General features: G+C 45.4%; 1 protein-coding gene across 9 annotated transcripts in view; it reads left to right on the top strand.

Moving 5' to 3' along the window:
• The window catches only part of UBE2H (ubiquitin conjugating enzyme E2 H), a 102756-nt gene extending 88342 nt beyond the window's left edge, over nt 1-14414 (top strand). For 8 of the 9 annotated variants that reach the window (XM_060633149.3, XM_060633147.3, XM_060633141.3 and 5 more), the window contains 2 exons: nt 5597-5725; nt 10062-14414. In XM_060633149.3, coding sequence (XP_060489132.1) covers nt 5597-5725; nt 10062-10186 — 254 coding nt within the window. In that variant the 3' untranslated portion in view covers nt 10187-14414. The remainder of the gene's footprint in view (nt 1-5596; nt 5726-10061) is intronic. The other variant, XM_060633146.3, reaches the window with a different exon arrangement.
• The last annotated feature ends 4013 nt before the right edge of the window (nt 14415-18427 follow it).

Genomic DNA, 18427 nt, shown 5'->3' with positions numbered 1-18427 from the left:
TGACAGCAGTGTGCAGGAAGGAATGCTTGAAGGGGTCAGGGAGTGGTTCCACTAGAGCCTCCTGAGCAACTTAGCTGAGAGCCCTGAATATTTTCAGAGAAACCACACGCAGAGGGCCCTCTTCCCATTTGTTCTCTATGGATATGGGTATATAGTGTAGGTAGTGTTTCCTGGCTATGCATTTCCATACACACGGATGCCAGCCTATCCTAAGTCAGGGTCCGTGGGGTAGGTATGAGGTCTCAGCATGCATGTTTTGAAAAAACTCCACAGGTAATTCTGATGGACAAACAGCCAGGACCTAGACTTACCTAGGAACCATTGCTCTGGACCGAAGGGGGTAAATGGTGCTTCTTTTGATGAGAGATCAGTATGATTTGAGTGTTTTTAAAAATTGAATATGAATATAAATTACTAGTTTAAGTGCCTAAACTGAGGACCGAGTGTTCTAATAATAAGATCAGGCTGAAGAATCTGTCTTAATGGACTGCATTTTTATAAATGCTGATTTAGTCCAAAGCTCATCAAAAACCATACTTTTCAAGGTGGCTCAGTGGGTTAAGCATCTGACTGTTGATACTGGCTCAGGTCATGATCTCCTGGTCCATGAGATCGAGCCCCACATTGGGCTCTGTGCTAACAGTGTGGAGCCTGCTTAGGATTCTCTCTCTCCCTCTCCCTCTGCCCCTCCCCTGCTCACTGATGTGCTCTCTAAATAAACTTAAAAAAAAAAAATACTTCTCTGGGATCTTTGGATTTCCTTGAAAAGTTAAGGCAGCCAATAATGGAGCTAGCTGACTATAATCTCTATACTGTGTAACCTGTGTCTGGCTCTCTCCCTTTCAAAAAGTGAATTTTTTTTTCTTTTTTTTTTTTTTTAACGTTTTATTTTTTTTTTTTTATTTATTTTTTTTTTTCAACGTTTATTTTATTTTTGGGACAGAGAGAGACAGAGCATGAACGGGGGAGGGACAGAGAGAGAGGGAGACACAGAATCGGAAACAGGCTCCAGGCTCTGAGCCATCAGCCCAGAGCCCGACGCGGGGCTCGAACTCACGGACCGTGAGATCGTGACCTGGCTGAAGTCGGACGCTTAACCGACTGCGCCACCCAGGCGCCCCGTCGTTTTATTTATTTTTGAGACAGGGAGAGACAGAGCATGAACAGGGGAGGGTCAGAGAGAGGGAGACACAGAACCTGAAACAGGCTCCAGGCTCTGAGCTGTCAGCACAGGGCCCGACACGGGGCTCGAACTCATGGACCGAGAGATCATGACCTGAGGCGAAGTCGGCCGCTTAACCGACTGAGCCACCCAGGTGCCCCAAGATTAATTTTTTTTGAAAAGACTTTGAACTGTTATTGATTTTTTATTATTATTATTATTATTATTATTATTATTAAATTCTAGGGGAAAATAATTCATTTTATGATGGATTTTTCCAAAGATGAGTATCTTTATTTCACTCTTGGTTTGTAGTTTAGGTCTTTTCTGCCAGTATTTATCTTGAAAGACAATTTTTATCTGCAATTTGGTAGAGATGTTTTGTGGGGGAGGACCCTCTCAATAGTAATCACTCTGTCAGCCACTTTCAGGGTCGTGTTACTACTTTAAAATGCCCATAGCCACAGCATCCTGGTCTTTACAATCTGCCCTCTTTGCCTGGAATGGACTGTGTACTTTTCCTTTTCTGCTCTTCTGTTTTACAGGCGTGACTCAGCACATCTGTAAAATGGATCAGAACTGTGTTAATGCAGGAGGACAGGAGAACGCAGGAAGGTAGAACAAATAATTGAGGGTTCTTTTACTTGTTGGGAACAAATACCTAGGCAGAGCCACTTATTGGTAGCTTGAGAAACTTAAAAGTAGTGGGAAAGGGGTATAAAAATCCCTTCCTGGAACACATGAAACACCTAGTTATGAAACATGTTGTCTGCCGTATTTCTCAAGTCCTAAAGCACTTCTGGAAGTTACTTAAAGAGAATAAAAATACACTTTTTTTTAAGGTTTTTGTTGTTGATAGGAATATTCAGCTGCTAATCTTTATATTATATATATATATATATAATCTTTTTTTTTTTAATTTTAAAGCAAGAGCATGGGGGGAGCAGGGGAGAGGGGCAAAGGGAGAGGCAGGGAGAGAGAATCTTCAGCAGGCTCCATGATCAGCGTGGAGCCTAACATGGGGCTCGATTCCACGACCCTGGGACCGTGACCTGAGCCTAAACCAAGAGTCGGACACTCAACCTGCTGAGCCACCCAGGCACTCCAGCTGCTAACCTTTTTGAGTAGCACCTACAATGACGATGCGACAGGAGACCTCCCAGGTCACCACATGCGGATATCTGTGAAGAGCTGTGGGCTGCTTTTCTGTGACTGAGCTACTTGAAAACACGCACGTTGCTTCTGTGAAGTATCAGACAGTTCAGCCACAGAAATGCCTTAACATTCTCTGCTTAGATCATCCTACTGGCCTTGAACTTGTGAGAAGGGAACACTTTGAGGTAGGGGGTGGCCATCTCTGAGGATATGCAGTTTGAATGCCCAGATGTGGTAGCTCGTGCCGTCATGAAAATTTAGCATTCATTTCATCTGCCGACAAAGGCAGCATGTAGATAAGCCCAGGTTTGAAATCCGCTCTTTGGACAAGTTGCATAACCTCTTTGTGCCGCAGTTTCCCCATATGCAGAATGGAGATGGTAATTAGCTCTTTGGCTGCAGTGAAACTAAGAGTGTACATGTGAAGTGTTTACCAGGGCCTGGCTTGTAAGCACACTGGCTGCTACCGTTCCTGTTACTATTATTAGTGTTGATGGAACTCTTGTCAACTCTTCTCTGGGATCGTGTTCAGTTTGTAAAACTTCCACACCTTGTTTTTTCTGCAGAATTTATTTACCTTAATTTTTAGACTTGTGTTTTATTTAAACATTTCAAACACGCAAAAGTAGAAAGGACACGTTTATAGGAAAATGCCGTTTTTAAAGGTAAAAAAGCAAAGTGTCACTTGAAGTGTGAAAGTAGAAGCCGTAAGCCTATTGCCTTAAGATGATTTTTTTAAAATACTTTTATTATATGTACTGTACATACTTCCAGCTCTAGACAAATGCCATTTTAGGGACTTTTTCCTTCCATCATTACAGTGTAAATATTTTCCTCTATTTTTTATTCTCTATTTTTCTCTATTTCTCTATCAGCCTTTGAGCTTTGAGTAGTTTTCAGTTGGTTTATTGACTATGTTGATGTTGCTTCCTTTTTTTTTTTTTTTTTTTTTTTTTTTTTGTTGCTTCCTTTTTAAAAAAAAATTGTAAGTAAGACAACAGGGAAAACCTTATTGCAGGTGATTGGGGTTACCTTGAAAGATTATTTCTGTTTTGCTCTCTTGACTAGGAATCTCTGCACTCATTTCCTGGTATCGGAGAATCTTATAATAACGCTGTTCTTTGGGAAGTTAATCTACTGAAGGTGACATAGCTCCAGTCCATATAGTAATACCAAGTCCCCATAACTTGGGGTTCAAGATGAACGTGCTCTGTCAATACCTGCTCCCCGGGAGCAGTGTTAACTGTCCTGGGACTGTCCTTGACATCACTATCGATACCTGAACTGTCCAGTGTGGGGTCTACTAGTCATGTGTAGTTCTATAAATTTCAATTCACTAGAATGAAATAAAAATTCAGTTCTTCAGTCCCACCAGCCACAGTGCCTCAACAGCCACATGTGGCTAGCAGCTACCGTATTGGACAGCGCAGATACAGAACGTTTTCATTATTGTAGAAAGTTCTGTTAAATAGTGTGGCTCTAGCTTATTCTCCCAGCTGCTCACTCTGTTAGGAAGCCTTACGCTGACAAGGAAGAGTTGTCCCTTATTCATAGGGTTTTCTAAAGCAGAGGATGACAAACATTGGCAGCCTGGTTTTTGTATATGAAGTTTTATTGGAACACAGCCACACCCATTTGTTTACCTATTGTCTGTGGCTGCTCTTGAGCCACAGTGGTAGAGCTAAGTGTTGAATAGTTACAACAGAGACTTAATGTGGCCCCCAAAGTCTGAAGTATTTACTTTGGTCCTTTATGAAAAAGTTTGTCAGCCCCTTTTATCTAGACCAGGATTTCTCAACCTCAGCACCGTTGACGTTAAAAAAAATATATATTTTTTTTATGTTTATTTTTGAGAGAGAAAGAGAGCAAGTGGGGGAGGGGCAGAGAGAGAGGGAGACACAGATCTGAAGGAGGCTTCAGGCTCTAAGCTGTCAGCACAGAGCCCGAAAGGGGGCTTGAACTCTCGAATCGTCAGATCATGACCTGAGCTGAAGTTGGACGCTTAACTGACTGAGCCACCCAGGCAACCCGGCACTGTTGACATTTTGGCTCAGATAATTATTTGTCGTAAAGGGATGTCCTGTACATTGTAGTATGTTTAGCAGCAGCCCTGCCTCTGTCCATGAGTGCTGGTGGCACCACCTGTCCTCCTCCCCCATCCAGATGTGACAACCAGATTTTTCTCCAGACGCCAAATCATCGCTGGCTGAGAACCACTAATCTAAAGTGATTTGGCTTTGACCAAACGCTCATTTAAAATACTGCATAAGAGTGCTCACTCTGAAGGGAAAGAAAATACATGAAAAGAGCAGAATAAATGAAAGAGTAGTTTTTATGCTATACTTTAGCATTCCCTCCAGAAAGAGAAATTTCTCTACCAAACGTGGTACAGTAACTGCGCAGGGCAGAGAGCTGGAAGCGCTAAGATACACACTTCACGGTCTGTGAACTGAGGAGCAAATGGACTGGAGTCATAGCATCACCGAAGTGGCGGGAACGTGTAGTTTATTTCACAGGTTTACAAGGCCTGTTCCCTTTATAAAATACTGTGTGACTGCAGGGCTCTTGTTGACTTTGCTGTGTGTGTAAATGTCATGTGTATACCCACTACTTTGTGCTGCATGTGGCAAGACGGGAGTCAATAAATGTTTACTAAAATGATTGTTAATAAATTCAATAAATTGATATTTCTCTGTCTTACAATTATCTATGATTTTAAGTGGTCTATGTAGGTTCCTGCCTTCATCAGCCAGAATAATTGAAAAACTGGTTATAAAAAAAAAAAACAACCTGGTTGTATTTATGTCCATTAAAGCTGATGAGAATTGAATTAAACGTCAAGGCATATAAAATTCTTTGTAAGATCTGGTGCTTGAATACTTTTCAGAGCGGGGGTTTTCAAAGCTGTAGAAAAAGGCGATATTAAGAGATACTCATTTTGTAAGAATGTTGAGTATGGGGACACACATTTTAATTAAACAAATGTACTATTTCTGAATTCTTGGTTTAAAATGTGGAGTGAATTAGAATTGGGACAATTGCCTTTGAAAGCGAATATCAGGTATACCTTTTTTCTGATTCTTCCAATTAAAATTAAAAATTTTTCAATTGGTATTGAAAGGAATATGTGCTATAGGTCATATGTATAACAGAGCACACTTTTATGGAAAACTTCGATACGGTTATTTAGGAAGATAAGCAGTTTTGACTACTGAATTCAAGTAAATTTAGGAGAACTTGTTTTTTCTATGCGTGACATATTTCTGTTTGTTTTTTCAGATCTTACCAATATATTTGAGTCCTTCCTGCCCCAGTTGTTGGCCTATCCCAACCCCATAGATCCTCTCAATGGTGATGCTGCAGCCATGTACCTCCATCGACCAGAAGAATACAAGCAGAAAATTAAAGGTAAGAAGGGAAGGCAGAAAATTAAAGGTAAGAAGGTCTCCAAGACTGGAGACAGAAGTTCTGTCTTTGGGGCTTTGATCATTAAAAGAAAAGCCCTTAGTTACTGAAACAAGCCTAAAAAGAGACTGCCGTCTGGGGGCTGGAGCAGAGCTCACTAGCCCCTACAGTTCCAAGGGTCATGGTCACCTCGGGAGGCTGAAGGTCCCAGCAAGGAGGAAGAGGAGAGAGAGAGCAGAAGGGAGGATGAGAAAGCAGGAGGCACGTGTTGGGCGCTGCCAGAAATCCCTGTGGATACCCGTGCAAAAGAACTTCAGCCTTCATTTGCTTCCTCTTGTCTTGTAAAATTAGAAAGTTGGACTGGATAGTTAAGTATTAACTGAAAGGCATAATCTCACATTTGTTTCCAGACAGTGTCGTCCTGGCCCCTTAGGAAAGCAGTTAACTGGAAGTTGAGAAACGCCAACTTTATCCTTATACTTTTTTTGGTTTTTTTTTTTGGTATCATGTTACATATTGAATTAAGAAGACCCAACTGGCTTCTTTTCTTGGCCCCGTACTAGTTTTCTTTGACTTTGGAGACTTTACATCTGGGCCCATTTCTTATCTGCTGCAGATACCTGGCCCCAGGGCCCAGTTTTCTAGTAAAACTTGAAATGTGCTGTTTGAGTTAGAAAGGTACCAGTGGCAGTACTCTAGCTTGCTCATCCTGCAGGAGGTAAAACCCCGCTTCCTCTTTGTTAGACAGCTTACCTGCTAATAAGACGTGACGTTCACGGAAACGAACTTACAGTTTCGAAAGAACCTCTAAAACTCCACAGAGGTTTTCTGGTGTTCGTTTTTACCTCACCGTGTGCTTGAGAACCTTCATAGTGAAGAGTCTAGATAAAGTCCCCCCGCCCGCCCCTCCGCCCCAAAGGGAAGGAATTCAGAGTCCATGAAAGTAGGCCTGCTCTTTAACCAGATGGCAGGCTTTGGTATCACCTAATTTTGAGCGTGACTTGCCTGTCTGTATAGCAGTTCGGAATGTCACCTCCTGCCAATTGTGTGTCCCCTGTGAGGTCCGTCTGCAAGAGGTGGCAGTAGAAACAGTGTATAAGAGCCTGGACTAGATAGGCCTTCACTCTACACCATGTAGGTATGAGACAGGTGCGTTTGAGGCTGTTTTTTGAACAATAGCTTACCTTTTCTTTGTTTTCTCCTCCTGCTCTGATCTCTGTCGGGTATTGTTTGGTACTTTTGTTGAGATAAAACAGAAATAAATCTACACCAATTAATTAAGTCTCAAGTATTTTGCAAATTAAAATCTAATTTATGTAGCAGAGTATCTGTAAAGCCAAATAAACCTGTATTTCAAGGAAAAAAGAGCAGTCCGTTTCAAGCAGATAAAATTCTATTATGAGACTCTATTAAAATTATGGCATAGGAATCACTTAACCGTGTCTGCAACCCGCAGATACCTCGGTGTGGAGCGGATTTCTATGGTTCGTACATTCATTGTGCCTCAGCACTTTAGCACCATTCCTGTTTTAGTACAGACCCGCTGTAGTTCCAGTTACAAAAGAAACCTGATTTACATTTTTATTTCAGAATGACAAGCTCTAGCTTTTAGGGCACTTTAGCTTGCTGAAATGTCAGTGTTGGCTATCATTTGTCTTCCTTCGTAATCTGAAAATCAGGGCTAGAAGAACTATCCTAATTGCTTAGACTCACTCCTCTGGCCCCCAGCCTGTTGGTCTTCCTCTTCCTCCTGGGTTTCCTCCACCCCTAGCCTATCAGAAGCACCCCCGTTTCAGAAGCCTTTTTCAAAGTTCTCTCTCCCTTGCCCTAAACCCCTGAGGTCTAGTTTGTGTTCCCTCCTCTACTGATAATCTGTGAACTCATTTCTTCCTACTCATTTGGACCCTTCTTAAGACCCATTATCCTGACTTCTCTGCAGCTTTGGTATTTTGTCCCTTCCCTTCCTGACAGCTTTTCTCATTCCATGTTCCTAAACATGGTCATTCTCTTAAGATCCAGTTCTTCAGCCCTCTCTCATCCTCAGTCACCACTTGGGGAGCTAATTCACCCTTCAGAGCTGTAGATAATTCCCTCCAAATAGACGGTTTCCAAAAGTGTGCCTAGATGTGGCCTCTCTCCCAGGCTGCCTTACCAGACATTTCCATGCCTAGCCTTAGAGGTCAGGGTATGTAACCTGTCTTACCGTGGATATTAGTCAGCATTCATATACAGTTGATGCTTTCTTATCAGGTAAATATGAACTGCCTGCAGGACAGACGGGCACCAGTGGAGCTGTCTAAAGACGGGGCACTCTCTGCTTAAAACCTTGACTGCGTGGCATCTTGGCCTGCTGTTCAGGGCTCTCTCTCACTCTGTGTGATCTACATCTGTGCCTGCACTGCTAAATGTATCAATATGTGACCATCAAATTGGATGAGTTTCAGATACCCAACTATCTATTATTACAATACATATTACAGTACACCCTATTTCAGGGAAGTTTCAACCCTACAAAAAAAACAAAAACGGAACAGAGTAACTTAACCGTATACCCACCATACGGCCTATTACAAGACCTGTACATTTTGCCTTATGTGCTTCAGCTACAAGTGTAGTTCTCAGTGTTGCGTTTTACCATCCCAGCCACTTCCTTCTCCCCTGTGCTTCCCCCCTGGAATGGCGTCTCCTTCGCCGCAGCTGACGGTTCCCTCAAGGGTCAGCGCACGCGTGCCTGCCTTCCTGGCTCTCAGAGGCTGGAGCCCCTTCCTCCAGGCTTCTCTCCGATGGCACTTGGCAGCAAACTGCTTTTATCTGCGTCTTTGTCTCCTGCTCGTCACTGACCTTGCTCTTCCATTTTTCTATCTCCTGAAAGGCCTTGACCTAGTAAGCACTTAAAACATATTTGTTCCCTTGAATATACTGAAGAGAGCTAATAAGTATCACGTTACAGTGTGGACAATGTCAAAGTACAGCCACTTCTTTCTACAAATGAAGCAAAGGAACTGACCCACTAGAGGGTAAAAATAAAATTTCTAAGACTAGTAAACCGTTCTCTCTGCCTAAAAGATAAGGTAAGTTCTTACCTAGTCAGGAGCTTTTGAAATCTCATCTCCACATCAAGCTTCATTATGAGGAATTCGTAGGGCTCTAAGTCAGAAGTCTGCAGACTTTTTCTGTAAATAGGGCCAGATTTGGCCACATAGAGTCTCCGTCGCGCATTCTTTTTTTTCTTTTTAAACAACCCTTTAAAAATGTAAAAAAATACTCCTCGCTAGGCCCCTGCATTATATTATTCAGATTTCCTTCTCTTCCTCTCGTGCTGCATCCCTGCAACTCTGTAGGAAGAAAAACAAAGCATAAGGACGTGAGGATGTGTTTCTCTCCTGCTGGCATTCTGAACAGGGTTCTGTCTTGTCTCTTCGTATCATGTGTGAGCTATTTACTTAAAAACAGTGTGCACTTCGAGTTTTTAGGAACAAGTTTGTTTGCTTGTTCAGCAGCTCTTAAAATTTTCAGCCAGCAGATTCAGCCTAGAGACTACAGCAGCATAAATCTTCAGGTAAATAGTAGATGATAAAGTCACTCGGGTGAGCCGTGTCTCCAGATAGCAGCTCATTCCTGAGCAGATTGAGAGACTGTTTTACCAGCTGCTTCAAAAACCTGACAGGCAGGATCTGTTTAGACTAAAATCTATTCTTAAAATAATAGATTTGGGCTGACTATAATTATATAACTGCAAGTCTAAAAATGATGGGGGATTTCCTTATAAATTACCATGGAATCATACCTAGTCCTGTTCTACCTGGGAGGTGAATAGTTTTATTAACACGGAGATAAAGAGAAAGCGTGAGGTTCACGTTTCCCCAGTTCGGCAAGTTCGGAGGAGTGCAAGCACGTGGACACCCCAACAAGGCAAGAACGAGGGCGCCCCGGCAGCAGAACCGGAGGCCGGTTCACACCGACACCATCCCGGACGTCTGCCGGCTCTCCCTTGCCCTGCGGCCAAGACCCAGGGTGGCCGACTGCCTTGTACACATCCACCTGGGAGGTGATGGCCCAAGGGAGTTCTAGGATGGAGATTCAGATTTCTGCAAGTCAGGTTTCTGCTTTGCCTCCCTTACTAAGGGGGCAGAATGCACGAACTCCAAAGACGTCTTCCGAGGGATTTTCCCTTTAGTTTTTAGTGACCGTAGTCACTGGCCTCTTTTCTTCCCCCCCGCCCCCTGGCAGGTAAGGAAAGCTCAAACTTCCCTGGGACTTTGCCAGCTTGGGGGTCACTGAAGCGCGTGCCTGCCTGCTCACCACCCCTGTGTTTTCTTTCTCCCCACCCTCTGTGCAGAGTACATCCAGAAATACGCGACAGAGGAGGCACTGAAAGAGCAGGAAGAGGGCACCGGTGACAGCTCGTCGGAGAGTTCTATGTCTGACTTTTCGGAAGATGAGGCCCAGGATATGGAGTTGTAGTAGAAAAAGCACCTGCTTTTCAGAAAGACTATTATTTCCTAACCATGAGAAGCAGACTATAATATTCATATTTAAACAAAGCAATTTTTTTTATTACTAAACAAGGTTTTTATGAATAATAGCATTGATATATATATATTATATATCACCCTTTAGATCTTGATTTCCTGGTCATTTCTCAACCTGAGGTGCATAGCATATCCCCACATTCCATTTTGGTAGCAATATGCGGTCCGAATGCATGCATTCATAAGTCCATTTGGCCAAGTCAGCCTGTGTGCTACTGAACTGTCGAAAGAAACAGCCGCTCTGATAGATAGACGTGAGTAAAAATAACAGGAAAAAGTGGCTTCTTTTATTGATGGTCCCAAAGAAACAAACCAAACCAACCAGCTCTTGGACGTGAAGATAGAATATAGCGCTTTTTCAAAACGGTCGGGAGGAACTGGGCGGGGAGGAAGGCCTGCACCTGCTGTGGGATCACCTAGAGCCGCCACGGCAGATCCCCAACCGCTCCTTCCCGGGAAGCCTTGGTGGCCCCGTTTCCGCGGAGTAACAGTTTGAAACAGGGAGCTAATTGGAGTATTGAAACCTAACAACAATTTTTTGACTCTGGATTTTAAGTACATTTTTATATGTAGATTCCTGCCCTTCTCGCTACCAGGCCCCGCAGCCGCAAGTGTTTTGCTTTGGAGAACCTTTTGGAAGTGTTTTCTGAACCTGATTCTTTTTCTTGGGGGTAGAGCTTATAATCCATACCTTTTTGAGAGGACAGGACAGGAGGAGAAGAGAAGTTGTTTCGTCTCATCCAACACGTGCAGAGTCACATCCCCATCCTGTTGGCCACTTTGGGACTGCTACCCTGGACTGAGAGCTTTAAATTGGAGGGTGGTTGTGGGTGTTTTTATGTTGTTGTTGTGGTTGGGGCTTTTTTTTTTTTTTTTTTTTTTTTTTTGGTGTGTGTGTGTGTGTGTGTGTGTGAATCGTGCTTAGACAAGGTGCAAATTTAATCTTCACCAAGAGATGGCCTCCTCCTTGGGCAGCCACTCAGTGGACCATTAGACTCGGCAAGAAGACCCGTCTGGTGGCTGTGACTCCTGGGTGCTCTCGTTCATGTTTTGGGTTTGTTTTCTCTTCTGCTGCCGCTCTTGGCAGCAGCCTGGTCATCATCTGCTCGTGGGAGTGGGAAATGGGTATTTTAGACCCAACACACATTCTAAATTTAAAATGAGTAATAATTGGAACAAATAAAGGTCCTTGTACCCAGAGTGACTCTGCCTGGGAAAAAAACAAACCGCTGTTTTCAGAGTGTGACTGGATAGGAGGGAAGATTCGGAAATGCGATGTGGTAGAACAGGTTTTGAAGGAGGAAAATGTTCTCTCCTGTAAGCGTTAAGAGGAAATCAGACAGTTGAAAATGCCTGCTAATCAAATGTTTACTCAGCTAACCATAGGTCCAGGTTGCCGGCAGGGTTTTCTTCAAACAGGAGTGTTGCCTGCTGAATTTGGAGAACTTTAGACAGCAAGTCTGTATCCCTTTTTTGCCACAACCAATAGGACAATAGCAGAATTAGCCAATCCTAAAACTTTCTCAAGACAATTTTTGAGTGTCCCACCGGGATGATTTTTCTTTCTGATGTGTGTCTTAGTTTAGAAGTGCTAACTATTTCACAAGGTTTGAGTCCGTGAGGTTGGAAGATACCCGATCTTTTTTTATTCAAAAAGCACAATCAGTCTTTCCTTTAAAAAGCTATATAAAGTACAACTTGCTCTTAGCATGATTATTTTCCTAAATAAAAGACAAAGAATTTACTTATGTTAATTACGGGCATGAAGCAAAAGGTTTCCTTAAAAGAGAATTTTTTTTTAAAGTGCAGTTATGTAGGGCTGTGGTTAGTTAACCGTACTGAGTTATCTATCTAGCATTTGTGGCTTGTTGGAGGGGTAGTGTTAACTATTTAACATGGAATGGTGTGCTTTAACTCTTTTCTAGCGCGTTGTCTTCTCATTACTTTGGGGGAGGGAGGGTCTCTGCTGGCACTAACCTGCTTACCTGCTGAATTAGCAGCTTGCTTGTGCTATAACCGTTTAAATTGTAGGTGCGACTTAGGGTAGGCTTTAAAGTGCCGGGTGGTGATTTGAGTTCAAACAATAAAAAATTGTATTTTTTCAATATTGTATAAACAATAGTGTTCTAATTACCTTTCAAAAAAAAATAATAATGTCCAGATAATAATTGCTTTTAATCTTGTCAAAAAAACAAAAAACAAGCTAGTAGAGCCAAGTTTAGGGGAATGTGTGTGAGCCACAGCTCTGCTCCCCAACTAGATCCGCTTTTCTCGAATAAAAAGACATCACAGCTCCCCGCCGACGGAGCGCTATGGCACTGGGAGCCTGGTGGTGTGGAATTCTCAGACGAAGACGTGTTGGGGAGGTTGCAGGGCTTAAGAAGCAGATCTGAGTGTCGCATGGCTGTAGCACGTGTGCGTGTGTGTTTGTCCATCCAAGTCTGTCTGATGAAGATGTGATGAGGCTCCCTGTTAGCACAAGGAGGCTCCTGGAATTGCTACCCAAATCACGCTGTACCCTCTCATTCTGTGCAAACCTGTCCTTTCTGGGCGCTCACCTTGGTCCCGTGCATGTTTTGGGCTCTGTGTGGGGCTTTCCCTCTCCTCTGAGAAACCGGTTTTTGATAAGTCGGACAGAATCCCTTTCTATGCTAACTTTTGTCCCTTCCTGTACCTGGGAGAGGGAGGCTGGAGGCGGAGACCATGCTTCTAGGTACAGCGGGAGCTAGAAGGCGGCCTGGCTGTGAATCAGAGGACTCTGGGCCCCCAGTAATAGATGAGATGCAGTAAGGCAGGGGGTGTCACGGCACCAAAAGCTTTTCCAGGTTTCCCATCATTAATGCTCAGAAAAGCACCCAGAGCCCCTCAGAAAGGCTGAACATTATTGCTTTTAAAGGTGGTGGTCGTAGGTCGGAGTTGCTTCTGGCAGGTTCCCTCCCTTTCTCAGCGTACCCATGGTTCATTTTGAAGTCTTACCTTGTGGTTTGACCAGCGCAAGCCATCCTTTGCCCCTGTTCAAATGGCCGAGCTCAAGCTCGCGCCAAAAGCGACGAGCGAGGTGGCCGCAGCCCGCAGCACGTGACCGCTGCCGTCCTGCAGCCCCAGCGCGGGGGCCTGGTGGGTTGCATTCAGTGGTAGCCAGGCTAGATGCTGGCGGTTTGCTCGTGTGTTTTCAACCTTCTCGCCCTCCCTGAGGTTCCTGTGCGGTTTCAACCAGCATTTTATACTAGTGAGGTCGTTACCAGAAGTTGCCGTATCTGTCTCCAGTACCTAACATTGTTCTTCCACTTGAGAAGCCGTTCTCATTGCCAACTGGCTGATCTAGGCTGCTGAGGAGTGTCTCCCCTCGAAGGAATTATTTTCCCTGGAAATGCTCTCTCAAGCCCTGGTCGGCCTTGGCCTGACACTTGCTTTTTATTAGGCCTCCTGTTAGGATGGCTGAGAATCATGAAAGACAGGTCCTCTGCTAGCCTTCATGGGTGAAGTTTCTAGACCCCAGCTTTCTGGGAACTGGTGTTTGATTTTGAATGGCAGACGGCCCTTCTATGTTCTAGGGACTCAATTAGAAGAGTGAAAGCCATTAACAAAAGTTAGCAAGAGTTCTTTTTTATTTCATCAACTTCCTAACTGGGTTCATAGCCGCCTTGACTAAAATCAAATCCTTTCTGATTGGGCGCAAAGACCCGCATTTCTCTGGACTTCTGAATCCATGTTCCTATTTTCTCTGGCCACTGAACACCTTGGTGGTTCCGTCAGGGATTGGCGTGGAGGCCCCTTGGGGAGGGGGAGTTAGCGGCCCTCGGCTGTTCAGGTTCTCCACGCAACCTGAGGAGGGGCCAGGACTCCATTCAGCAAATACTGTCTTGGCTGTGGGCTTGGGAAGAAATGGCCATTATTTACTGATTGTATTTGGTACATATTGTGTGATACTTGAAGAGATAAAAGGGACTTACCAGCCCTTAATTGAAATCTAAGCTTTTTCTCGCTTATTTTTTTCCTTGCCCTATCTCCTCCCTTCCACCTTTTTCCTTGCATTGTGATGATCTAGCGGGCACTTCTGTCAACAGGACAAATGCCGCCTCTGACTATAACCTCTTAATAGTTGTGTATAATGAAAACTGTAAACTTTTTTAAATAAAATGTGTATATACCTTGGCAAATGGCTGGACTTTGATCAATAAGATAATAGCCTCCATGACTACTTTTAAAAACACTCGCCCTGTTCATCTGATGACTGAGCAGCAGAAGTTGGCTTTTCCTTTTTCTTTTTCTTTTTTTTTTTTTTTTTACTGAGAAGCTCCCCACCCCCCCACCTCCCCCCGCCATTGACTGAGAAGCTCTTACAAAGGCAGATGACTGGATTAGTTTGGGAAAGGAGTGTCGCCTTTATAGACAGTAGGAGGCCCCCACCTCTGCCGAGTCCTCAGTACCTGGAGTAGCAGGTGACTGATGACTACAAACAAGGCTGGCTGTGAGGCTTCTTCACAGCCTTGAAGGCCTTGAAAGGCCATGTCTTCTCGAAGGTCTTGGAGCCTAAAAGACCCCACCTGCCTTCATGTGGATCAGCACGCATGGCTTCCATCTTGCTGGTCAGCCCAAACCTTCTAGACACTGTCAGCTAATGCCGAGTGAAGGGTGCCCACTTGGCCTGGAGTTCACAGGCAGTGTAGCTTCCTGCTGCCTAAACAGGTGCCCCGCTGTGCCAAATGCCAGTGTACCCCCCCCCCCGGAAGGGGTGAGGGAAGGGTGGGCACGGTGGGTTTTGCATCAGAAGGGGAGCCCTGGCGCAGCATTTCTACTCCTTTCTAAAGCATGCGCCCTCAATGGCCACCAGGTGGCGATGTTGCCTAGTCTCCTGGAAAATCCTCTTGGCCGGATTTAAGACAAAGGGAAGACTTGGTCCCATGCTTTTACTCCCCCAGCCCTCTTCTGTTTTCTTCTGCTTCCTCACTTTCCCCAGAAAAGTTTTATTCCTCACTGAATCCTAATGTGTTGTCCAGTAGGTCAAGCTTTAGATCTGCCCGGGAGAGGGAGGGTAAGGCCACCTAGGAATGGTAAGCACACTAAGCTCTCCTGGGACAAGGAAGCCCTCAAGCTGCCCCCAGTGCTCAGAAGCAAAACATTCCACAGGTTTGCAGGTGATGCTCACTGACCCCTCAGCCGGGTGTAGTGGGTCAACCAGTGCTCTGAGTTCCCATCCCGCCTTTTCAGTCACTAGCTCCGGGGTCTCTGAGCTCTGCCGGCCTGGCCTCCAGTTCGTTTCTAAAATGAGCCTCAGCTAGTAAGTTCTGACTCCCACCCGTCTGCAACTCAGGATTCCGTCCAGTCTCTGAAACAATACGGATATGGTTACAATATATCGGGATATGGTGTCCTGAGAGGATATTCTGGCAACCCATGAAACACTGATGTTTCAAGATCAGTTTGGGGACCCAAACGGCTTTCTTTGGGAGTTTAGAACATCCATTTTCACTTGAAAGGAGAAGTAAGAGATGTATCGGTCCTATGAACGGTCTAGTCTACCCATCTCACACGAGGGAGCTGCTTTAAAAACTCCCTGAGGCGTCTCAGTGCACTTGCTGGGGTTTGGGTCCCTCCCTTGCTCCCCAGTAATCTCACCCAGTGCCACTCTTGCCTCCGCCTCAGTCTAGCCCAGCCCAGCTGCTTCCCAGGCAGCAGCTGGCTTTCCACTGCCTGCCTAAGGCATTACCCCTTTCCTGGGATGGGGGACCCAGGCTTTCTGAGGTATATTGTCCTAGAAAAGAACTGTGGGCTCAGAGCCCCAGAACTTTGTGTCCCCTTAAATTCTCTTGCCATCTCAGAAGCCTGCTTTCTATCCCAGGGAATGAGTTCCCGTGACTCTAGACCCTGGTGTTTCTTGCTCCCCACCCGGAACCAGGGCAAAGAAAGTTTTTGTGGATCCCACAATCCCTGGCTCTGCAGAGGCCCCGGAGCTGCCTGATAGACTGAGCAGGCTTGTTTATGAGGCGCCCACAGGCTTCTCGGAGAGCCAGATCCCCAGATGAACCCAGCATGATCCACCTGGGGCCAGCCCTGCTCCCCTGTGCCTCGTGTAGGGTTTGTGCATCCAGAACTTCTTAGAACTGAAGGGTTGCCCTGACAAGGGATTTAATGGTAGGCTAAAGATACAGGGATATTTCCCTTCGGCTCCTAGGACCTGAGGTCAAGTGGTCAGGGCAGGCAGGGTCAGACTTGGGCTCCCTACGAGAGAAATGGCCCTCCTGGCTGGCCAGCCATTGATGATTAACCAGGAGAAGGAACCTTTGGGTCTCGCTCGCTTCACTTCCTGTGGCCCCTCCCAGCTAAGAACACAACAAGCAGCTCCCTTTAAGAAGCTTCAGCCCAGATTCTGTTCTCTTCAGTTCTATAAACAGGGAATCAAGTGCCTGCTCTAGTCCATTAATACGCACTTAAAATGTGTGGAACGAAGCTTTTAAAGACGCAGTTCTAAAGATTTCAAAAGAATTGTGTCCTGGTAACAAATCATTCCAGAAACGTGTGAAAGTCTTCCTTAAAGCCTTCCTCCGGCGATAACGCGAAGATAATGGTGACCTCAGCCTTGGCTGAAGAGGGCTTTCCCTTACGATCCTCCCCCTGGCCTTGGGAGCCCCTAGGGAAGTAGACCCGGACTTGGCCCCGTTTCACAGGAGCTGCTTGTGAGGCACCAAGAGACAAGCACACAGATAGCGAGTGGCCCAAGCAATGCTGGCCAAGTCTCGAGGCCCTAAGCGAGTATTCTTTCTGTGTGTTCCCACTGTGCCAAGCCTGGTGCCACACCCGTGGGGACCGCGGGCACCAGTGTCTGTGTGAGCCTCCTCCCACCATGGGGGCCCCTGTGCGATGCCTCCAGGTTGACCCAGTGAGCCTAACGCTGTGATTTCTGTCAAGGGATCACTCCCACGGGCTTGGGCCCTGAAGGTCAGGTCTTTGCCCACACACATCCCCATGGTTCACTGGGGCTGCAGAGGAGTCACAATATGCAAAACGCCAAGTTAGCCCAACCCACTCCCTAGGGCAAATATAGAATTAGAATGCCAGGGACACAATTTAAAACTTCCTACGGGCGCCTGGGTAGCTGGTCGGTTTGTGAGTTCAGGCCCCCCCTTGGGCTCTGACAGGGCGGAGCCTGCTGGAGATTCTCTCTCTCCCTCTCTCTGGCCTTCCCTGTTTGCGCTCTCAACCATTTAAAAACAAAACAAAACAAAACAAAAACCCACAAAACTTCCTGTAGCCGTATTTCTTTTAAAACAAGGTAAAATTAGGGGCGCCTGGGTGGCTCAGTCGGTTGAGCCTCCCACTTCGGCTCAGGTCATGATCTCATGGTCCGTGAGTTCCAGCCCCACGTCGGGCTCTGTGCTGACGGCTCAGAGCCTGGAGCCTGTTTCAGATTCTGTGTCTCCCTCTCTCTCTGACCCTCCCCCGTTCATGCTCTGTCTCTCTGTGTCTCAAAAATAAATAAATGTTAAAAAAAAAAAAATTAAAAAATTAATGAACAAGGTAAAATTAATGTTCTATTTACCTCAACATACCCGAAATATTTGTGTGTAATTACTACTTAAAAATGAATATTCAGCTTTCTCATTTTTTTTTTTAATTTTTTTTTTTTTTCAACGTTTTTTATTTATTTTTGGGACAGAGAGAGACAGAGCATGAACGGGGGAGGGGCAGAGAGAGAGGGAGACACAGAATCGGAAACAGGCTCCAGGCTCCGAGCCATCAGCCCAGAGCCTGACGCGGGGCTCGAACTCACAGACCGCGAGATCGTGACCTGGCTGAAGTCGGACGCTTAACCGACTGCGCCACCCAGGCGCCCCCAGCGTTCTCATTTTTGCACGAACTCTGAAATCCAGTGTGCAGTGTACCCAGCGCATCTCAATTTGGATACTGCATTTTCGACATTTAAAGGGGGCACGTCATCCTACCAAGACAAAGTCTCGTTACAGAAAAATTTTACCCGGCTCGTTTTTAAATGTAATTGAAACTAAATAAGATGAAGAATCGGTGTCTTCGGTTGCCACTCTTCAAGGGCTCAATAGCCACACGTGGCTCGTGGCTGCCTACTGGGCAGCGCAAGCCCTGGAAGCCGCTAGGTAGAGCAGCAACTTCTTGGCGAAGCAAATAAATCACCGGAGCGACAGTTACTGGGAATGGG

This window comes from Panthera onca, chromosome A2, assembly GCF_046562875.1.
Source record: "Panthera onca isolate mPanOnc1 chromosome A2, mPanOnc1 haplotype 2, whole genome shotgun sequence".
Classification (NCBI taxonomy): Eukaryota; Metazoa; Chordata; class Mammalia; order Carnivora; family Felidae; genus Panthera; species Panthera onca.
This window is presented reverse-complemented; position numbering and strand designations above follow the sequence as displayed.